The sequence below is a fragment of the Acromyrmex echinatior genome, chromosome 4 (genome assembly GCF_024713525.1).
Source record: "Acromyrmex echinatior isolate Ae372 chromosome 4, ASM2471352v2, whole genome shotgun sequence".
NCBI lineage: Eukaryota > Metazoa > Arthropoda > Insecta > Hymenoptera > Formicidae > Acromyrmex > Acromyrmex echinatior.
The window spans coordinates 10,964,568-10,989,351 of record NC_141855.1 but is presented as its reverse complement, the minus strand read 5'-3'; the positions used below and the strand labels follow the sequence as shown (position 1 = coordinate 10,989,351).

The window sequence follows — 24,784 nt, the reverse complement described above, 5'->3', positions numbered from 1 at the left end:
CTGCTGACCCATGAGCATGTTATGTTAGATGTGTAGGCAGGCAGATGTACGTAGTACTCGTAGTAGGTCGAGTGAGCCATCGAAGGAAGGAGAAGGTGACACCGTGAGTACCTAGCATTCGTAATACTGACGTACCGTAAAGTCCTTCCGACATTTCGACTGGTTTACGCTTGGCTGCAAACTAAGGAAGCTCTGATTTCCTGTCTTTCCTAGCAAGCACATTCAGAAATGTTCAAGCCGCTAATTGCTAAACGTAACAAACGTAACTCACTCAGGTACTTTTTACTTTTTACATAATCTAATTCAACGAAAAGATTTTATGCAACATTTTCGACGGATAGAACAATAGAAAAAATTTTAACTGAAGGGAAATGAAATATTTGAATCTTAAGAAAATTACTCTATTGATATTGAATGAATACAAAAATTCGTGCCCACTTTATTATTCAAGATTAAAGTAGCTGCAACTTTGTTAAAAATAAATGAAATAAAAAAAAAAGTTTAAAACTGTATTTTCGAAAGGTCACTATATTTCTGTGAATGACTTTTACATATAGAAAACTATGAACTGGCCAAAATGGAAATTTTTCTTTTTACATTATGGACCTGTCACGTGTCCAAAAAAAATTTGCAAACAATTTTTTACTTTCTAAGGTGAAAACTTAAAATTTTCTCTACAAAATCTCTTTAAAAATTTCCTTAGATTTTTTATTACAGCACAAAAAATGTTGCCACAGAAAATGAATTTTAAAATTCTCTGACTTTTCCAGATTTTTCAGATGAAAATGGAAAATTTTCCATGGCTAATATAAAATATGTAAATTTTAATATTCAGACTCAAGGATTACAGGAAAGCTATATTTTTAAAAACGGAAAAAAGCTTAGTAAAATTTAGCATAGTAAAATTTTGGGTGCAAATTCAAGCCAGCAAAAAATAAATTAGTTTTGAAAAAAAGAATGCAGTTACGACAAAAAAGAGGGATTAAATAAAAATACTGAATAAAATATAATTATTTTGTTAAAATCATTTAAAGTGCGCAAGTTTTGAACTATAAATACAGTCAGATATAATATTTAAAAAATTATAACTATTTGGAATAGGAGTAGTTTAAGGAAATTGTGAGCAAATTTCGAAATTCTAGATTTTTTTACATTTTCCCCTGATTTTTCCCTGTTTTCCATGACCAATTTCAATTTCCCTGACTTTTCCTGGTTTTCCTCGGTTTTCCAAGTCTGTGGCAACCTTACTGTACTGAGTTATCCTAGATTAAATAAAAAAAATATTTTTAGTATGATTGCTCATAACTCCATTAAAAATTATCGTGAGCGCGAGTATCACAATTAATAAGCAGATTCTTAAATTTTGCTTTAGTGAATAGTATAGTTGTTGATAATTTAAAATATTGCGTCCTGCACTTACATAAAAAAATTTTTTTTAATCGGGCATGAACTTTTGCACTTTAAGACAATGTAAAACGTTAAAAAAAAACTTACAGAACCAATACATAACATACATACATATTTGACTTGGAACATATGAAAGAATAAAGACATAAGAAGACAGTTTTTCGTAAAAAAGATTTTTTTCTTAAAATTTCTTTCTTAAAAAAATCTGAGTGTCCATCCAATCGTATTTTTCGTACGATCTAATTTCGGTAATCTAGATAAAAGTTATCTCCGTATAACGCGGTTGCCTTTGTGAGTCAGTGGTGTTTAGTATTTATGATCGTGAAATAGCCACGAGAGTCTCTTATGTCGGCACGAGTTGCGTACGCGTGAAGTAGCCTGGTAAACTTCACGACGAACTCAAGGCCATGTTATGTCAAAGCCTCAGATATACATACATTCTGTATCGCACTAGACGACGTAAGAGCAATTCGCCGAAGATCTTCTAATATACTCGGTAAAATATACAAGTGGGAAAGCTTTGGAGAACGATTCCTATTTCAATTTGTCGCAATGTTATCATTAATCAAATTTTATTATATCGATTTAATAATAATTATTATTCTCGCATATATTTTTTATTTGAATTAAAATTGTAATAATTACAAATTAAATATACACATGTAGAAATACAATATTTCTCTCTAATATTTCATTTTAGAAATCACATTTACATAAAAGTTATCTTTAAGTAAAAAAAAAATTGCTATATCATATTTATTTCACTGAATAACATATTATAGAAGAATTAAATAAAATCGTCAGGCTATTGTACATTGCTAATTGAAAAGTTTCCATAAATAATATTATTGAGAAAAACTGCAGATTTATGAAGAATTCTCTATACAGGATTTTGTATCATAAATATTAATATCATGATATTTAGCAAAATTAGCTCTTGAATGTAAACGTCTCTATGTTGCGTCATTTGTACAATCGTCAACTTTGAATCGATAATAGAATGTTAAAGATATTAACACACACATAACTCATATACATTCATTTTTGCTCTCTCTCAATCATTAATTAAACAAGAAACACTTGACAAACAAGAAATATTACCGTGAAATGAATAATCACGGGGAGGAAGGAAGTATTTTACCAGAGAGAGAGAGAGAGAGAGAGAGAGAGAGCTGGCAAAAAACGCAGAAAGTACATTCGCGGATTACCAATCCGTGGTTGTTTATTCAATTCCATCAGCGACGGGGGTGCGAACGCGAAAGGCTGTTCCGCTGCCGATGTCCGCGGAAACCGTTTCCATTCGCTCGCACACCCAAAGTCCGCAGCAAGAGAACCGGGTTGCGCCACTCGGTTGCTCGGTTGCCTTCAGTCGTAGGATGCTGAAGGCACTGCGGTTGCCATGGCGACCCACCACCACCGCAGCCCGATGTAATTATTTGAAAAACGCCCGCCGCAGCCCCATCCCTCCACCCAGCCCACCACCCCCGGGCGGGGGTTGCCGGGTACAGAGTGATGCAAAAGTAACCGAGTGGACTTTGCATTCTTGTGCCGAGATACGGCATCAATGTCATCACCTTAATGATCCATCTTCTCTCGTGCCTATCGAGACGACGAAACATCCCCCAAGGAGGAATATTATATCGTCGAACGGATATTCGGATATTCGACGCGCAAAAATCCGCGGTTCTATTTCCGAATTTTCGTTACAGCATGCCCTGCCGAAAGTAACTATCACGTACGTAAGAACTTTTTATCGCACGTAGAGCACCATCGGACATTGACTTCCGGATTCTGTCGCGGACTGTACAATAAATATGCGGGCTTCCGCTTCGTAAATTGGTTCGCTCGAAATAATTAAATGCGAAATTTCCCGCCGCTTTTTGAGATAGCGAAATTTTAGTCGCAAATTTTTTACGATCTCCGCGAGAGATCCGTCGAGAGTAGCGACTATTTTCGGGCGAAAATTCAACTCGCGGGGATTCGGCCGCGAGATCCACAATGTGGCAATCCGTAAATCCGCGTATCGCGCCCGTATTGGATTCTGAATTTTTCGGCCAATTTTCCCGGCGATCGGTTCAGCGGTTTAACTGCGGCGTATGCACGCACATACGCTCGTACGCTTCGGATTCTAGCCTTTTCCGGTAGATATGTGATTGGAATGTGACGAACGAAATCCACTCGACGATTATTACATAATGGCGTTCTTGGATTTAGCAATTTTAGCGTTTATAATATACACAAGCATATATAATATACGCGTATCGCGCAATATAAATCCGTTACGCTTGTAATCAATCGTAATGATATTAAAACGATTGCTACCTACACCAATGCAATTTATTATTATACCGCCCATGCGGTATATATATACGGAATTTAACGATATAACGGTATATATTTTCTTTGCACTTGTTCCAATCTGGAAAAATTTTTCTTCTTATTAAAATCTTTATTAAAATATACATATTCTATTTTGCTTCCAAGATTTTTTCGCGCCAAATTTTTCTCGAGGCAATTTTCAGGCAAATATCAGCCTCGAATCTAGAAATGAATTCGAAATCCAAGATAAGCGAAGAGTTTTTATATTATTAATTCATATATCTTTAAAGGGGTCAGCTTTTTCCAGTTGTCGAGCGCTTGTATATTTATTACGCGGAAGGAAATTTGTGAACGAATAAAATGTAAGGAGCAAACAATTACGTAGACGTTTATCATATTAACGGTAGGAAATTGCTTCTCGGAATAAAAAAAGGAAGGAGAGTGGCATTTATATTCTTACAACTTTTTTCTAAAAGAACAGTAAAATACTAAAAATACAATTTTTTAAATTATTTAATTAATTATTTATTTATTATTTTTTAAATTTTCTAAATTGTATAATCATCTCTAATTAGAGGACGAGTCAACTTCTGAGTCGGAGTATATCCTCTACTATCCTATCCCCCCCTCTTGCATCTACCTGAATGCTTAAGGGTGTACATAACGCGGTAGTCGGAGTGTGAGTCAAAAATCGCAAACGCGAAAGTACGCGGGGACGAATTTCCTGCACCGTGGCTCTCGCCCCCTCGCTTCGTCACCTCGTCAAGCACGTAAATGTAGGTGCGACTTGTTAAAAATTATAATTAGAATTGTGTGCTCCCGGCTTGTTGCTACGCGCCAACCATTTTGCTCGATGAAAAGGATCGCGACCTCACTTTATTTACATCTCAATTTTTGAAGATGCACTGTCGTTAAATAAGGAAGAAATATATATTTTCGATCGTTCATTGATTCCCTGAACAATATCAGCATTATTTTCATACGTACAATTCCTTATTACATTTCTAGCAAAAAGATAAAATATAAAAAATACATTTTTAAGTATTTTTAAGTAAGAAAATGATGAACAAATTTTTTCAGCCTATCGTACTCGGAAAAAATGGTTTTCCTGATGTGTATCTAAAAATTTAATTAGATACAGATCTAAAAATAATTTTGTTGTGAATTTTGTGAATTGTCAAAAATTTATGCAGAAAGCTTAAAAGCATTGATGATAATACGCAGCAAAAATGTTTAACATTTTAACAACAATTTTAGTTTGAGCGTTTTACATAATTATTTTGATGGTTTAAACAAAATTATTTTCAAATCTATATTAAAATTTTTAGATACTTCAACAAAATCGTTCTTTCCATATATTTATTAATTACTATTAACTTCATTTCGAAAGTAGTTTTAGACTATAGGTATACAGATGCGATTAGAGTAATGGAAACAACATTAAGGTCAGACAAATCGATCGACAATTGGAAAACACGCTCTTCCGCGTATTTCGCGACCTATCTCGGAGAAGACGATGTCGGTCCACGACGGAGAAATGAACGACGGAGAAGGTGGGCTGAGAAGACGAGAGAAGAGAGTGGAGGAGGGAGGCGCGAGAAGAAGAGAGAGAGAGAGAGAGAGAGGTCCGTGGCGATGCTCACTTGTTGCTCGCTCGACTAATTGCCAAGTAATTGGCCCCGTACCCCCGCTCGTATAAAGTTTGCTTCATTGTCTTTAATAACGCCGTGACCTGCGCTAATGACTCACGTCGCATTCGTCAGGAAAGGGAGACGACAAGCACTCAATGAAAAGGATCGACAAAGCTTCGCGCACTGTAAATGCCCGAAGAATCGAAAAGTCGATGAAACGTGCATAACGTTGAATGCCATTCTTTTAAATACTTACGTAGTGTGGCTGAAAAAGTTATACGAAAGATACGGCCACGTTTTTCAAATTGAAAATGAACACAAATTTTCACTTTTCACCTTACGAAAGAAATACGTACGTTTGTCATTGTCTGCGTTTATTTTATTTGCGTTCTTTCTTCGCTCGAGATCGCTCCCCTCGACTTGGCATGCAGCAATTAGCACAAATGTCACCACACTCACATTATATCAAATACAATATAATTAAAACATTTCTTTTTCTGTACAAATACCTATATCTATATACGAAGAAGGCCATGTTTGATCAAAACAAATCTTGGTGCTTAATAATATTTTTGCGTAAATCTTACAATTTTCAGTTTGAACAAATTGCGCGCCGATTATTTGTCGTGAAAGACATGCAATCCTAGATTAAAGAATTTATTGTGAAAAATACTATTCCAACCAATTTGTGACATTACGTATTGCAGCTTCAGTCTATAGGATTGTAACAAATCAAGACCGACAAATGGCGACCGGCTTGCAGTTTTCTCAAATTAGAAATTGTGAGAATTACGCAAAAATATTATTGAATACTACATGGAAAGGAATATTTTTGTTGAAACATCTAAAAATTTATCTAGATACAGATCTGAAAATAATTTCGTTGCAACATTGTTTATCACGCTTGAGACGTAATCCTACGTAATCATTTTAATGATTCAACAAAATTATTTTTAGATCTGTAATTAATTAAGTTTTTAGATGTTGAGCAAAATTGTTCTTTCCATGTAAGATTTGCTATGATCTTCTTCAGAACAAATCAATAAATATACTTATAGTAAAAGTTCAATAAATTAGAAACAGATTATCCATGTCAAAACAATCAATTGTATCCTGATAGAAATTTATGCTGTTAAACTGAACATCCAGTCAGTTACAATCTAATATTACTAATTTTTCTTAATATACAAAAATATACATAACAAAATTAGATAATTATTCAATTTAATCATCTTAGTAGTAATCCAATAAATATTGATAAAATTATGTTCATTAGACATATTTTTGTACGAAATGAAAGCATCTGAAAGAAAAGCGTCGCTCTGCCCCGCGAGATATTCATCAGTTGACGATTGTTCAGGTTAGAAAATTTGTTATACACATAGACGAAATACAGCGATATGAGCGTGTGCTTATCTATTTATTGTCCTGTTTTTATTCAATAAATAAATTCAGATTCAGGGTGTGCGCATCTTTTGTGCCCAATCGAGATGTAACTGCAGACAAAGCGTTACATCTCGATCCTAAATCTCGATCCTAATTTTACTTTTCAGTTACTAGACAGAATTAATGAAACTGTCCAGTAACTGTTCAAAAAAATGTATGAAACTTCTATACTAGAGATTCACGGACTCAAGAACAAAGCGTGTTTGCGGACGAGAGCCAATTAAAAAGGGAATCTTTATAAAGGTATATAGAATTAGTGAAAACAGCTTTGAAGACATATAGATATAATAATAATTGGCATGTATTTTAAACGCGTGCTGTAATGTTTTCGATGACAATGTGCCGCGATAGTCAATTATCTAATTTTTTCAAATTCGCTTCTAAGCATCATCGCAATTACTGAAGATCGTACATTCGATAATAAAACGTTGAAGAAATCACGAAAGTTGCAGCATACTTAGCATGGCACTTGATTCTACGCAATGTCCACTGAGAATTATCAATTATTAAATAGAATGGGGAAATTTTTAAGTGAGCGAGTAATTTCTCGTGAAAGGCGCGGCAATTAAAGCGAATAGTCTGTATTTTTCTAGAAGTGCCGGAACAAATCGCACTGGAAAATTACAGCGGAAAGAAGGGAGCATATTATCTAAGGATACATTATTAATTCACCATTATCATTACTTTCTCATTATTATTTATTATTTAGTAAATGTCTGTTATTATCCTTGATTTCTCCGCTCAAGTCCGTGTCGACACATTTAATGAATAATTATTCAATTTACGAAACAAAAAATTCCTAACTAAGAAATATCGTGCACAGTAAGAAATTACTGGTAGAACTGGAGTTACGAAAGATAAACAAGAATTACTTGAAATAAAGATAACGGAAGATAAGTTGTTTGCGAGATCATCACAATAAAAACTTGATTTCCTTACAATTTACTCGAGATTAAACTAGACACGAAAAAGAAACATTTTGGCTTGTAGATCGAAACGAGTGTAGAGATACGACGCGGATGTCCGTGTAGCTTCCATCAAAGCGAGCGGGTGGACGGGATACCTAAGGTAAGGATACCTAAGATAACCGACTTAACGAGGTACACGTGTCGTGCGCAGAGAGACACCTTGGTGTATGATGCGTCACATGTGCGGAAGTAAGAAGCTGGCAGCTTCGAGGAGGAGATCCGTACGATCCCCCAACTCCAGTAACCAGGGAACCAGGGACAATCCGTGCGTGACCAGATGTCCGATGTATTGTGCGCGGAATCGCGGAGTGTGACTCATGCCCCGAGTCGACGGTGTCGACGGTGTCGACATAAGGGAGCCACAGACATTGGAGGATTGGAGGATCTATGACGCGCGCGTGACTACCTATCTATCGGTGCCGCACATGCATTACACCGCATAGGTATTAATGTATGTAACTGATCGTAACTGATCGTAAATTAATCCCAACATCCGTTTCCGGGACCCTCGAGTCATTTCAATCTCGTAATTTTCACTTATATGTATTTATAAGATTGAAAACTGTTGCAACAGCGATCGTATAATTTCTTTCAAGAGGGTAAGATTGATTAGACACCCAAAATTCGCTAGAAATATGGAATAGCGAAGAGAAAGAAGTGAAATAATCACTAATAAATACTTGATGATGTTTCAAGAGTGTCTAGAAATATTATCATTAAGTATAGGTATTATAGTATAGGTGTATGCAGCAAGATATAGGGCTAATAATGCTAATATATCGTTGCTAATATAAATCATTGTCCTAGATTAAAAACCGAGATTAAAGTTTGCCGAGACTTTCCGAGACTTTCGGCAATAAAACAGTTTTATGATGGTCAATATAGATTTACGATGACTTTTCCTCCTCGTCGCTTGGTGATCATGTATCATTCTAACAACGGTCCTTCGAGTTGAATTAGTAACGGAATCATTAACGTAATATTTCCTTTAAAATGTACGAAGGAAAATACTTAATATAAATGTATAGTAATGCGCATACTTTACACGCTTCTGACTTTTCAATTGACTAAAGTGATTAATCTCTTCCTTGAAAAGCGCACTAAGGCAAAGTTAGCAAAATTTCACATTTTTTTGTATAAAGTTCTTATCAATTAAGAAAACCGGTAAAAAACTAATTTTTCTTATTAAAATGATAAAATAAACAGGAATTTTTTTTGTCAATATTCTAATTCACAGCTGAGATCTATATTAGAAAAAAATGTTAATTCTGTTCTACTATTCTTCTTCTCATTAAAAAAAAAGATGAAACTTAATAACACTTATATCGTCAAAGTTTTGGTTTTAAAAATGTATTTCACATATTAATTTAAAGATTTTAAATAAAGTTTTGTTACTATTCATTGGTTCATTTTTATTGGTTAATTTCGTCGTTTTTCTTTAAACTATATGATTATTATAATTTAATAATTAAAGCAAAAATATATTTTTCATAATGTTATATAAATATATCTTAGTATTATATATTAATTAATTTTATAATTCTCACCAATTTATTCCATCAGATAAAATCCGAAACAGTAAAAATCGGAATTTACAATAGTTCCTTTCCACCCACTGCACTGTTCCTACGTTAAGATAACAACAATATAATAATGAATAATATATTGGTAACGTGAATTAAAATTTTTTCACTACTTAAACATTTAACAATTTTTATTACAAATTTTATTATACATTTATATAATGATTAAATTATTTCGAGATAAGAATGCGTATAGACTAGGTATATATTTTGACAACAAATAAAACTGATAATAAATTAGTAAATTAAGATCAAAAGAAATAAAGAATTTTTTATTACGTTTACCTATCTATTATATAGTAAAAAATATTGAAAACAGAATTAAAATATTAAAGATTAATTATTCTTCTCAACCTTAAATTGACTATTTACAATTCCATCCTTAAGACAAAACACTTGGCTTTCATAAATACTTGAGCTGATAGCTCGAATATATCACAGATATCCTACTTGAAATTGATAGTTTCGAGCAATTGAAATAACTTTGGAAAAAAGGCAAAACTATGTGTTATTACAAAAAATAACGTTTCTGTACAATACGAAATTGAATTGAAAAGAGTTTTTCGAAATCACCACAGACCTCGATGAGAGGCCGCAAGTTGCGCGCGAAATTCCCACGATAAACCATAACCGTGTGAAACCCGAACAAAAGCGATCCGATATTTGTCCTGTAAATAAAGGGTAATTCCTGTAAATAAAGCTTTCTAACCGAATCAAAAAAAAAAAAAAAAAAAAAAATCACGTATTTTCCGAAAATTCTCCAAGTCGAGCCTTTGAGTTGAAGTTCGAGCTGAAGGAAAAGCTCGCCGTTGAACGATGTGCTCTATCCCAAAATTAAGATGGGAGCAGATCCTGCTTGTACATACATGTATACATGTGGATGGGAAGAACATTTCAAGAAGGACACGGGAAAAAGGATGGATGCGACAGGAACGGGCGGAGACGGGGATAGCAGACGGAGGAAACGGCCGGAGACGAGAGAATCTCAGTGCGACGCGTCGCGCCGGCTAGACGGCATCGTAAACTCTGCCGAGGAACTTTTGAATTTTAGTAAGAGACGCTCTCCTTCTCCCTTCGTTTCACCCTTATCCTCTCTTTCTCGCCCCGATTTCGGCCGGTGTCGCTTCCTTTCCTCCCTCATCCTCGCTCTCTCGCCTTACTTCTATAAATTAGGGGTTCTTCTCGTTCCACCCCGTCTGCAACCGTGCTACCTACCCTCGCACACTAGCGTCGATTAGGGAAACACCGCGTAGCGAGCTAACATATCCTTGGAGAGTCTTACGGAGTTCCTTATCGGAGTCGACAGAGGTCGCCAGAGAGACAAAACTAATAAAAAATAAGAGAGAGAGAGAGAGAGAGAGAACAGAAAGAAAGAAACGCGATCCCGAAGGGAGTAAGTCTTCTCCGAGTAACGATATAATGCAAGAAGTCAATAATTTATTTCTTCAACACAGAATGCCAATGTGCTACTGAATTTGGAGCATCAATCTAAAACCTTCGCGAGAATAGGATATTATCAAAGCTTAGATAAATTACGAAACTGCTTTTAAATCGTAGATCAATAATGATAATGTATCACGTCAAATCAATAATTAATTTTCACGCTAAATACGCGATAAGCGTAAAATCTATCAGTATGGATGCAGGCTCGATGTTTCGCAGGAAAAACAACAACGACGCATCAAGAGGCACAAAAGTAACAAAACGAGAAAGTAAAATTCGTACAAGAGATCCTTATTATTCATAATTTCCCGTCGGGACGAATTTATTTCGAAAGTGTTTCGGGAAGTTGGAAACTCCGTAGGTAACAAGTTTTTTGGTTCGCGCGAGGGAAGAAACCTAGTTTTTTTTTTTATCGTTGCTCAACGCGCACTTAGCATAGAAACGTCCTTCCGGGTCACAGGTATTCAGATTTTCTATCCCTCTGCAGGCACCCAGGATTCTTTCTCCTTCGGGATACGCTGCGAAGGGTGCTGCCTGGGGAGGGTAGCTCGAAAGAAACGATAGAGCCAGAACGCGCAAAACGGAAGGGAAGGTGAGCGGAACGGTGGGAGGAGAGATCGAGTAGAAAGGGGCTGAAGGGGAGTAAAGAAAAAAAAGGCGGCAGCCATAAAGAGCGAACGGGAAAGAGAGACAGACCGAGAGAAAAGGGGTAGAAGGGAGGGGGAGGGGGAGGGGATAATTCCACGGCTAAATATCGGTAAAAATCAATACTATCTCTTTTCCTCGACGCATTGCCGTCGCAGCTAATAATGCACGCAAAGAGCGCAACTCCAAAGGACGATCGATATATCATTTTTCAACATGATTTTCCGTCCATCGATCGCAGTAACGCATGCTTCCATCGCGAGAATTCCCCCGTACAAAATACAATGGATAACGTCCTACTTAATCGGCGGAAACATTCATGATCGACGAAATTACAGAATTAGAAATTTGCGTTTATTTGCTATTCCGCAAAATACTTGTAATTCCTCTGAATATATAAAGTGAAAGAAAAAGGAAATGAAAGAGATATTGTTTATTGATAAAAATATATATCGTATAAGTATCTACCTTTTCGCCTTACCTGGAATTATTTCGAAAGATAACCATATGCGAGTTTCAACTGTGCTGTTAAAATAACTTGGCGTATATACGCGGAGGTGATAATCTTTATCAACCTTCTTCGTAATACGACAGTTTGGGAGCCGAGAATGATTTCAATGCAGCGGTGGAAGTTGGTCTTAAGCGGACGAATACCAATACGACTGACTGTCGTATAGTACGAACAAGTTGTTACCAAGGTAGTAAGGAAATACTCGCGTAAGAAGGGCAAGATATTCGAGAGCCAGGGGAAACAAGTTGCAGCCCGAGAAAATTATCAACCATAAATTCAAGGCAGGTCGAGACAGTGTCTGATACATGGCGTCTCGTTGCCATTTCCAAGTGCAATGCAACTTATACGCGTTTTCTATGCAGCAGCATCTCTGCAACGCCGTAGTGTACTAAATGACTCTGTAAAAACGTTATCAACCTAGTACTTTACATTGGTATTTTACATGGTTCAAGCAAAATCCAAATCTAATATATTATTTAAACACATTTCTAATAATCTGTTGCAAATTGTATTAAGATTTTTTCAAACTATTTTATAATTATATGCATAGATAAAGAAGCATTTATTTTTGGCAATCACTTCGTTTATCTCGTTATCCAAATTTTTACCTTTAGCTTGATTACTGTTATATAAACAAAAATAAATGTCCATTTTCATAAAAGTGTAACTATAATTTTATATTACTATAATTTTTCCGCAGAGCAATTGAATTTCTGCGAAACCCAAACGAGTCACTCGTTTTGCCAAAGAACTCCATTCCGAACTGCAGTCCGTTCAGAATCTGCACAAATAAAATATCGAAGATTAGCCGGAGGTCCATCAGCGAGCTACCTTCGCGTCTTTCGCGTAAATCTCTTGAAAAAAAAAAATCCATTACGCGTGTTGTGCACGGGAATGTTTTTCCGGGCGTAGATTTGATACTTTTTCGAGTGTTGACGCGATTTACACGTCGCCGCGGCGACACGAGGTGATTTTGTCTCGCTCGCTGCATTTTTGAGAGAGAAAGAGAGAAAGATCGCTTCACGGAGATCCAAATTTCCGCTTGTCCTTTTCTGAAACGCGGTGAGAGTAACGGCGTGGAACCATGAGCTCGACCACGACCTGAGACAAACGGTAACGAAATGCGCGCCTGCTGTCGCGCCGTCGCTCGCGACGCCGAGGCGAGGATCCCCACGTTCCGAGGGATCTCTTTGCACGCGAAAGTGTAAACGGCGATGGCGAACGCACCAGCGAGTGCTGCCTCGGTCCGACCAAGAGTCCGATCGGGCGATCAACCGACCGACCGACCAACCAACCAGCCAGCCAGCCAGCCAGCCAACCAACCAACCAACCAGCCAATCAACCAACCAACCAATTAACCAACCAATCAACCAACTAACTAATCAACCAACCAAACAATCAATGAACCAACCAACCAACCAACCAACTAACCAAACAACCAACCAAACAATCAACCAACCAACCAACGCCTCCTCCTACCATGGGCGCTCTTCCTCTCTCTCTCTCTCTTGCCGTCTCTTCTCTCTATCCGTACCACCAAAGGAAGAGTAAAAAGGAGAAGGGAACCAAGTGGTTCTCAACAAGTGACGTATGTGTAGAAAAATAATTTTTTATCTACTTTATTCTACTTTATTATATCTACGATATTATTGAGGATTCTATCTATACGAGCGATAGGACAGGGTACCTTCAATGTATCGTTCCGTATACATGCGAACAATTGATGCTTCTTTTAGTAATTTCAGTTGAATGGCAATTTGTCAAAATAAAATTGTTACTGAGATATATTTGTAACGCCTTGCATCCATTATATTGCTCCATGTTCAATTATGTAAAAATTGACAATGAAATTGTAAGATAAACTTTTTGTTTCAACACGTCCTCTACATCTTGTTTCATATGTATTTAACTATTTAAAAAAACTTAAAAGAAAAATTTGTAATACAATATCATTGCAATTATTATAAGAATTTCTCTTTCTCAACGATATTACCCGCGAGCGCAATAAAGAATATATAACTTTCCTCCGTCTCTTACACAGTCTTACAAGTTTTACAAAAAAGGATACAGCAAGATGGAAAAAGGGAGTGCTTTCACGAGATTTGTGAAATTGCTGCAATTTTTGTGCTACCTTTAATACGCGCTAACTATCGATCCGTGCGTTATGGTCGCAACAATCGAATCTTTCGTCCATCTCGTACATCTCGTTCTCTGAAGAAATCGACAAAAGAATGGCATTCGAGCGTACTAAAAGGCGAAGGGCGTAGAACGGAGGATGACAAATAATTTGCAGACAGCGGTACGGAGAGATATCGTGAAAAATTAAAATACTGGAAATATGAGAACCTCCGTTCACTCTTTCCCCCTCTCCTCACTGTCCCCTCTGCCTCCCTCAAACCCCGACTCACCCTCCACAACCTCTGCGGGGTGGCTAGGAGGGTATAGGGTGAAAGGGGGAGGAGGGGAGTAGGAAAGGAAAAGGGAGGTGGGTCGCGTACAACACCATACAAAAGTTCGCGTCACCTCGCGTCGTACAATCCGTGCCAAAAGCTCGTGTCCACTTATTTTATTTCAGTCTTACTCTCGAACAATACGCCGGGGATACTTATAACGGAAAAAAGAAGAGAGAAAGAGAAATACACTCTATCCTGGCTAATTTATCTTACTGCAATTTCTCCGCTCCTCTGGCCGAGAACGCGTATATGTGTTCCCTCGGACGGGACGGGACGGGAGGGGGGAGGGGAAGGGGAGGGGAGGAAAGGGGAGAGGACGACAGAGAAAAGTGTTAACCAAGTTGTGACAGGTGGACGATTATTCAATGTCGACGAAATTATAGGGTTACCCTATAATTTATGTAAGTTAATTAAGAGTGGACAGGAATTAAAATTCATATTAGCGAAACTCGCCCGATTTTGTCATTTCAATTTTATAAATCCTCCGCAATGACGCGCCATCGTCTTGGCTCGTGGCTACTTAATAATCTTCGTATATATCGTTAATTAGACAGATTAAAGGCAATCTATCGTGTCTCCGAGATGCGGCGGGACTGATTAATGACATGCGCGACTCTCGTGCACCGCGAGGCTCTATAATAAATTCCATCTAGAATGCGCGCTCGCACCGATTATGCTCGGACAGTGCATTAATCCTTGTTCTCAGAAAAATATTCCGGTAATTCAATACGACGCTATTGAACGATTTTCCGTCGTTACGGCTATAAATTTGCGCAACGCCGCGCGATGCTATGAAATCGTAAAAATCCTTCCCGGGAAAAATGCGGAACAATTCCTTACCATAAATTTGCCATTATCGAAACGCGCCTCTTCTCACACGCATTAAGAAAATACATCGATTATTCCCGTTGCGACTTTTATTTGAAATACGAGCGTTATTTGTCTCGCGTAATAGCACCGTTGGAATATGACATATTAATTTCTTCCATAGGAAGATCGGTCGGCCGTTCCGAGTGCATTTTAATCCAAAAAGAACAAACGCGGCATTTGACTCGCGCAATATTAATTTCCTAAGGCCTCTCGATGGCACGGGAAATGTATGTATGTGTACGTCGAGTCACCCACCCACCTAGCGCGCTTCGCTAGCAAAACTTCCCTTTTAAGTTACGTTTATTCGCGGCTCACCTCGTTTCAACTCCCTCGGGAAAACAGCGGAGAGCTTATAGCACCGTTCGCTAATGATGTTGTTCTACTTCCTACGCATTCTTCATCGACGTATTACCGAACACGATCCTTTAAAATCGAGCTATGTTTTCGAAATGCACCGATATCGAGTATCGTTATCGAATACGTTTTCAAGTAACGTATATGAATATATTCATAAAACGTCAAAGGTTATAAAATGCCATATCAATACACGTATATATTTTCCGATTATACCCTACTAAATCCTTCGTGAATTCCGAGTCACGACTTTCCCTTTCGAAAACTTTTTCTTAACTGCTATATATAGAAGATTATTTTTTTAGGCACCTATTAAACATCCAATTAAAAAAAGCTTTCGTTCCACGAAATTTCCAAGTAAAATTTCCAAAAATCTCGATACATTTATGCTTTTAAGATTTAATGCTCCAAAAGTCTCTGATCTTTAATTTTAAATATTTTTATAATTAGATTTTGTATACTTCTTAATTATTTTAAAATCTTCCCGCTATTAAAACGTAACGCTTTACCATTCTAAAGCATTTTGATGAAGCATGTTGATCTCTGATATATATGTCCAATATACAGCCTTGGTCAAAAATGTCAAGCATCTTTATTATCTATTTACCATTATATAATACGTTTTAGCTAAAAAATTGACTTATGATATTTATTGTGTCATCCTTCGTTTTAAAAATGCTTTAAATTTACACATAATGCCGGTAACCACGATAAAAAATGTAATATAGGTGCCTAATACTTTTTGCCAAGGCTGTGTACCGAGTGTAATAGAGCTACCATATCTGGCTATTTTCTCCAAAAATAAACATTTTCCTGAAAACTGATTCAGACGAAAGTTGCAAAATCATTTTGAATTTTGTAATCGGAATCCCCCTACTACATATTCTTGCAGCTTATTTCAAGAACTTTTCAAAACACTATAATAAAATAAAATTTTTTTATCAAGTACTTTTCAAATACTTTTCAAGTTATATGCTTGAAAGTTACAATACCACCGGCATTAGCATTACCCAAGATGATTGGCTGACGGGCCGAACCAACCCATTGAATGTTGCTCAAAGTCATGATCTTGAAAACATTTGTTCCAGATCATTGGAGGTTATTTCTCTAATTTTTATTTTTACGTAAAAACGAAATTAAAAGGAACTTTCAAGCTTTACAACTCGAGAAAGTACTAATTAATAAAAAAAAACTTTATTGTAGTGTTTTAAAAATATCTCAACTTCAGCTACAAGGATATGCAATAAAAAATGGGGAGTTCCCTTAAAAAATTTCAAGGTGACCTTTATATGACTTTGACAACGCTATTCAGGGTCAAACTCATATTATTATATATATAAATACGCTACTTGAAATCCTATAATCTCTTTTGTCTGAAACAAGACTTATTTCTTTTTCAAGAAAATGTATATTTTTCGAGTCTGATACGATCGTTTTATTACACCCGGTATATTAAAGTACTTATGAAAAGGCACATCGGGTTTGCGCTCTATTTCATATTAAGTAACAATTATATAGTTTATCATCGCTGATGATAATTTTGTACCTTTAAATTTACACTGATAATGACCAGATAAGCCAGAGAGATCAAAACGTCAAAACGTCTGTTTTTATCACTGCTGATGTTGTTTATATTGTTTGATTGTATTATATAGCAAAGATATACCTAGCTCGGTTCGAATAGCCTTTGTTTACTTAATATTGAACATGTATTAAAAAACATGTATTAAAATTTTTTACGCAATTTTATCCTCGTATTTGAAAACGCGGAAAGTTCCTTCGCGTTACTCGCGTACCGCGTCTATCCGCATGTTTGACGCAATCGGTTCGGTGGTCTGGCGGAATTTAGAATATTCCATACATCGACGAGCACGGAGCACACCGTGCGTTCGCACCCACGCACCCACGCACCCATACCACGCACGTGGGCACGTGTAACACGAGTGCAAATGTATCTCCCTTCCTCGTATTCGACGAGTACGTATGTATGCGCCTATGTGTGCCGCGACTATATTTCCATCGAACGTGTCGACGCCTAAAAATGACCCCGGTTATATACCGCGGTATTAGCCTATCGTCCCACATGCATATGTACGTACCGATAACTGTTAGAATCGTAACGGATTTTTTTCCGCCCCGATCCATTCTCGCATTCCAGCCTGATCGCGCACATCGTGCAAGTTTCGAGTAATACGTTCCGCCTCATTCCCCGATTCGGCCGATCGAATCCAGGGCGCGTAACAGCCCTGGACGCTTGTTACAAAACTATTCAAAAAACTGGTTTCCGCCATTCGACCAAGCAACCCCGCGCGCTTCTCCGTGTACGTATGAGTGCGTTCATGCGTGCGCGCGAGTAAGAGTCTGCGAGTCAGCGCAACGTAGCGCCCGAAGTATGTGATAAGTTAGTCAAGCGTATGAACGTTCCACGTGTTTGTCTCCGGAACAACGGCAATGACGACTCAAACGATGCGAACGATTAAGATGGATCCCAAAGGGCGTAAATGCGAGCGTGCTCGAGGACTATCAGTAAGAATGCGAACCGAAGGGAAACGAGCAGTAAATAACGTCAGCTACCTGTGCACCATCTTATCTAGGAATGTCAACACACACGACGTGTACCCTACACTCTCGTGTTGTTAGCTTCTTTTATTTATCAAAAAAAATTCTCTACACAAAGAGTCGCTTTGACAATGCAAGGTCCTTTCAGGCTCCTGACAATATTTCTAACGAATACAAATTTAATTTGTTTATCTACTTTCTGCTTTCTTATGTCTCGTAATTTTGGTGTCGATTTTTAGAGATATCAGAAACTAGAAATATACAGAATTAATACGTCAATAAGAGACAATAGTTTTTCCTTTTTTCGCATTTCAACTTTGTCTATTTTGGAATGTTTAGATTTAAGAGAATTTTGTGTATTGCAATGTATATATAAGAATATATTAAATATAGAAACATATATCATTTTTTTTTCTAAAAATATAAAATATAGAAATGAGCCATTTTTTTTCATTAAAATACCATAAGAATAATCGATAAAAAGAAATATTAAAAGAAACGAAATAGTAGTAAAATGAATGTAAAGAACTTGAAAGCTACAGTGTACAATAAAGAGAGAGATCCAAGAAGATATATCACTATAATAATTGAAATTATTTTCATGGTTTCATACTATAGTTCATTAGTTGGCTAAAAAAAAAAATTATTCATTTGACTAAATTTCGTTCGTCTTTATTTCTTTCGATGAAGAATGAAAGAAACAAAAACAATTAAATTAATGTAGTCAAACCAACAATTTCTTCTTAATGTTGATATTATATTATATAGTATTTAACTTAATTATAAATTATTTATAAAATATTTATAAATATTTATACACAAAATTCAGATATAAAGAAGAGCTACATTTAAAATAAATTTTTCTCCAGTAAATATATGTATATTGCGAATATGAAAAAAAGATTTCTTCGTTTCTCCGTTGATTTGATACTTTAAAATGTAGATCGTAAAATTTTACATTCATGTTTCCTAAATAATCTGCAATTCTCTAACCTAAAATTACAGCAAATCAGAATAATAGCAACTTTCACTGCGATTAATAATCATTAGCGTAACCACTGCTGCGTGCAACTTTCTCTACAAATCGCGCTCCATTTCTCAGTACATAAAATCTTTCCAAAGTTTTCTAGTATAATATGTGTTTATAATTAGAAAATGCAATTTAATTTAAAATCTAATATGTTTTAACGCCCGTGAAAATATCCATAACGGAGTTTATCGCAATTCACACAATCGCGATTCGTAGGAATAATAATTTTATATTTGTATGTGTTATCGTTTATAGCAAACTTTAACGTTTGCTTCGATCAGAGAGCGTAATGTCGAAACATTAGATGATTCACGAACATAAATTATACCTGCAAAATAGAGCGAGCAAAGCTCTCTATTTCAATATCTGTGAGGCTATCAGCATGTACACAGAAAAAACACGTTCTTCCCTATAAACATTATATAGCAAAAAGATCCCTAGACTTAATAATCATAATTATTTTGGAGTAGAATAATTACTCGCGCTTTATAGATTGAAAACATGCAAGAAATCAGAGTCAAAACTTACCCTTGATCGAGCCTATCAACAGGACCACCGGGTCCCATCATCGCTGGATGTCCAGGTCCCATAGGTCCAGCCATAGGATGTCCTCCTGGTCCAAAAGGACTTCCAGGCGGTATACCGTACTGTGGTCCGCCGAACGGCTGACCATGCGAGGGGAAATGCGGATTACCGGCACCAGGTGGTACAAACGGTGGTCCCGAGGAGCCGGGTCGGCCAACGAATTGCGGTGGCGCACCGGAAGGTGATCCAAACGGACTGGGCCCGGGCCCGTTGTACGGTGGACCGGAATTATTCGGGGGTGGTGGAAAACCGGTGGAATTAGGTGGTGGTCCAGGACCGGGCGTCGAAGAACCGCTCGGCGCGGGGGAGGCGGTGTACTGTGGCGTCGCCGAACCAGGCGGTGGGCCTTGGTATGGCGGTGCCCCGGCTGGACTACCGGCGCTGCCGGGAAACGGACTCGGCCCTTGAAAGCCCGCATTACTAGGTGGACCGCCTGTACTGTTGTATGGACCCGAGCCAGGACCACCACCCTGGCCGACGGAATTGGGCGTAAAAGGCGATGCCTCCGAACCGGGCGGCGGGCCCTTCCAGGAGGCTGGTGTACCGGGATCCTCCAGCGTGGTGGTGGCTGCCAATGGCGTATTTAGGCGGCTACAGCCTGTAAATAGATGAACAATATAGTGACAATATATACGTTAACATTATGTCTCTTTTATATTAATTTTACAATGTAACTGTAATAAATATTGATATAAATATAAGAATTAATTTGAAGATTAAAATATAGAGAAATAGAAGATATAAAGAAATGGGAGATTGTTTCATATATGTGTTCCGACAAAGGAAACCAACAAACTTTCAGAAATCGTTTTAAGCAAAAAAAATTTACATACAGATATACAAGTCAATTTGGCTTATCGAGATTTAGACAATTTAGACATATATATTATAAGACAAAAAATATCAGATGTGAATATTATCTCTTAATCATATTAATTATTCAAAATGTTCATCTTCTGCTGCCTGCTGCTCATTGTATCAAAACATTATATCTGCATATTCAGCATAGATAAATATTTTAGGCAATTCTTAGGAATAACGTGACACACTTAACATTTTTAACAGTCTATTAATCGACAAAAATGTATCTAGAAATTTGTAGTAGTAATAATAAATAGCTCATTAACCATTATGATTATTTCTACTACAAATTTCTAGATACATTTTTATTATTGAAATGTGCGATTACCTTAATTATTACCTAAACGCCAATCTTCAATGCAAAATAAATATTTAAAACAACACACTGCGTATCTAATGGAAAATGGTGCTTCGAATCCGTCGTTAGGCACTATTGACAAGAATAAATTTTTCATATTTCAATAATCGAGCCGAATTGACCTACAGTGTATATGAACTTTTTGCTTAGAATGCCCTGGAAAACATATTCTACAAGTATAAACGGTCCGACCTGGAGATTTTTGATACTTAAATAATGTTTTGGTGCAAATTTATGTTATGCATATTATCCAGTTTTACAATTTATATACCGAAACGCATGTACATTTTCTTACATGTACTAATTATTGCGACAAATGTTGATTGAGGTAACATTTTTCGCAATAAATTATTTACAGCTTTCTAAAATGCTTACTAACGTGAATATTATTAAATTGCTGGTCTATTTAATTTGTGATATTACTATCATAGTTCTATCTTACTATCATAGTGTACGATTGCATTTCAAGAAAATGATTTCGTCGCACAAATTGCAGACAGAACTGAATGTTATGTATACAAATTTACACTGAAACATTTAAGCACTAAAGATTCAGCTCAAACCATTTAGGCTTTCGATATTCAGTTGTATTCACATTACACATTCTTAAGACACTTTGTATATTCTGAAGTTTGTCTCCTTGTAAAACACCTTATGTAGTATAAATAACATTTTCCAATAACAGTATATATAATACTAATAATACAACAACATTAACAACAGCATCAATAATTGATGTAAATCTAAAGGAATATACCTTTCTTATCAAAAATTAAATTGCGCTTGCAGTAGATGAATCACTGATGCCTAAAACTATCTTATTCGTCTCATGTTCATGACAGAAAAAGTAATGAAAAGCAGCTCATATAAATCATACGACTGAGCTATCATACAAATGAATCTTTGATAAATAGAGACAAGATAAAGACTCTTATGTTTATAAGAGCATCGAAGGATTCATCCTATGTAAACAATACTCCAAAGTATGAACATCATCACAAAGTTTTGCACATTTTTTTCTTATTGAATAAGGACAGAGTCCTGAAAAATCACTCAGCTAGAAAGTACACTTGCAGAAATAAACATATGTAAAAGAAAATCACCATTGTTTGTCCCATTGGCCTTCATTGTCCTGTGATCACCCAGCTCATTCCACCCTCACCGATCACCCACTGCGTAGAAATCCGATATGTAAATTGAACGAGAGTGCACAAACTCGTTCCCGATCGTTCTCACGAATAATAATTCCAGCGCGGCTCAGAGTGGTTGTTAGTTGATGCCGCTTGCTTGTTTTAAGGTTATGTGCCGGCACACCTAACCTAAACCAGTGCGCGATTACACGCAACCAGTAGTGAGCAGTAGACGAATAGACGAGACACACGTCCGGCCGGTTCACAGCTCACGGTTCACGGCTCACGATTTACGACTCACGGCTCACAGTGAAGGCGAAGGCGAAGGAGAAGGCGAAGGCGAAGGCGAAGGCACACTCCAACCGGTACGCTCGCTTCAGGAATCCGCGACCGCGTCGGTCGTTGGTCGCGGCGCATCGCGCGCGCGAGCGAGCTCGTCTCGATGAAACAGCGGCGGCAACAACAACAACAAGGGCCCGTCGCCGTCGTCGTGCGGCGGTCGCGTCGCCGGCATTTTTCCAACGATCGTCGCTCCGCTGCGCTCAGCGCTGACCGTGCGTGTCGCCGACTCAGGACGTCTCAGGACGTCTCAGGACGCCTCGGCCCGGCCGGCGCTCATACGTACTCCAACTCCGGCCGCGCACCCGTTCCCAGGCGCGTGCACTGCTGCGACATGACGCTAGTAACCATTCATCCCCCGCATCGTCACATTGCAGAAAAGTTGACGACGTTCCAAACACAAGCGACCTCGCGAGTGCGCCCGCCCGCGCGCGCGCGCACGTACTCTCTTTCTCTCTCTCTCTCTCTCCTCTCTTCCGCTCCCGCTCCCGCTCCCGTTCCCGTTCCGCGTTCGACGGAGAGAAAACGAGCGAGCGAGCGAGAGATAAAGAGGTAAAGGGAGCGCAAAAGGGTTGAATGAGCGAGAGAAAAGACGAGGAGAGCGAACCAACACCACCCAACTCACCAGATCAACTTGTTAGTCAGGGACGTAAGCTGACTTGGCGCGAAATGCGAGGGCGACACTTTCACGCGCGACAACTGTACTCTCGCTCGCGCTGTCAACTTCACCGAGCTCGTAGAGGGATCGGAAATTGTCGTCAATCGTTTGTTCGCTGTTGAAAATTTTCTTGCGAATTTCTTGCGAATGATCGCGTTGGCACGTCACGAGAAATCTTGATGCAATAACGAGATATATGTATACACACTCCATAGAATCGCAAACAGTCGCGAGAAATCGCGAGAAATACGATATATACCGTTATTGATAATAAACGCTCATAATAAACCGATTTCCATCACTCACACGTGTCACGGTGCCACCGCAGACGGCAGAAGCGCTCACGGGTATGCACCATGCACTACGCACGTGCGCCAGGAGCGTAACTAAGCCACACACGCACCTCGTCCCCAAACTGCTCCAGTGCTCCCTCGCGGACCACGTGTTCCGCCCTCTTTATCCCTCTTCCTCGTTCTCTCTCTCTCTCTCTCTCTCTCTCTCTCTCTCTCTCCCTCTCTCGTCTCCCTTCCTCCCGTTGTCCGCGGCGTCTCCGTTCCCCGCTTCTCGCCTTCTCGATGTCTCCACTCACGCCCGAGTGTCAACTGGATTTCTTCCTCGGCCGCAGACGATAATTGCTATTCCACGCGCCAACACCGAAGAGGGTTGCCATTCTTCCGGTACTTTCCTCCGCTCGTCGAGCGCAGGCGACGGCCGTAGTGAAAAATCAGGGCCCGCGAGGATCCAAGTTTCGTCGCGTACATTCCCGTACCGCCGCGTCTTCATGACGCGACGCACGCACGCACGTACCTCCCCCGAAGGAGAATCGTCTGTTCTTCTTCTACCCCTTCCTTGGCCGCGTGGTTTGTTGTTTCTCGCGCGCGACCACCAGACCACCTCACCACTGATCTCACGCGAATGGCGACGCGTCGCGAGTCGCGACGCGCCGGCTCACGTCACTGCCAGGCGTCCCTGCCGCGCGACAAACGTGTCTCTGTCTCTCCGGCCGGCGCGGACGCCGCGGACGGTCGCGATCGCGACTTGTACGACGCGCACGTTAATCGTTCACGCTCTCTCTGTCTCTCTCTTTCTCTCTTTTTTCAAAACTCTCTGTCTTGCCAAAACGTCGATCGTCGTCGAGGTGCTACACACCGTTACGCACTTGGCGCTCTCGCACCGGTATCGATTGTCACTCGTGTACTCTACGCAGCACGCTTCGCGTAATTTCACGGCTATAAGTTGTAACGTTCTCGGCAGCGCGCTCGCGACCTTTCACGATATCGTTTGCCTCGTAAGCGTCGCGTCGGAACTTGAACTTCTTTCCGTCGCGCTCGACGAATTATTTTCCCGAGGGAAGGAAAGAAGCAACTTGCGTGGCTGGTCTCGCCCCCAAGTCTAGGCGTGACTCGCGCCAATTTGGCGACTGGCTTTCGTATCCCGCGAAACGGTTACACATCAGCGGACTTGGACGCGATAATTTTCGATCGATTAATCAGGAGGAAACTTTGGCAACGCGGTGTCGCCTGTTGCATGCATGCGTCGTGTATGTGTGTATGTATGTGCGTGACAGCAATGTTACGCATTCAAATTCGCAAAGGACACGGAGAACGTTACATGACGCGCGTTAAATCGTGATG

At 38.7% G+C, this 24,784-nt stretch overlaps 1 protein-coding gene across 2 annotated transcripts; it reads right to left on the bottom strand.

The window, feature by feature from the left end:
• Positions 1–327: 327 nt before the first annotated feature.
• On the bottom strand, positions 328–24,782 carry LOC105147138 (LIM domain-binding protein 2 Chi). 2 transcript variants are annotated; one of them, XM_087405603.1, is made up of 3 exons: positions 22,127–24,782; positions 19,748–20,402; positions 328–19,628 (listed from the first exon to the last, which is right to left on the bottom strand). In XM_087405603.1, exons 1-3 carry the CDS (start codon positions 22,149–22,151, stop codon positions 19,574–19,576), a joined length of 735 nt encoding a protein of 244 aa, XP_087261729.1. In that variant the 5' UTR covers positions 22,152–24,782; the 3' UTR covers positions 328–19,573. The 2 variants fall into 2 exon arrangements, with proteins under 2 accessions (XP_087261729.1, XP_011056255.2); XM_011057953.2 differs by lacking the exon at positions 328–19,628 and having other exon boundaries at positions 19,744–20,402; positions 22,127–24,781.
• Positions 24,783–24,784: the final 2 nt, after the last annotated feature.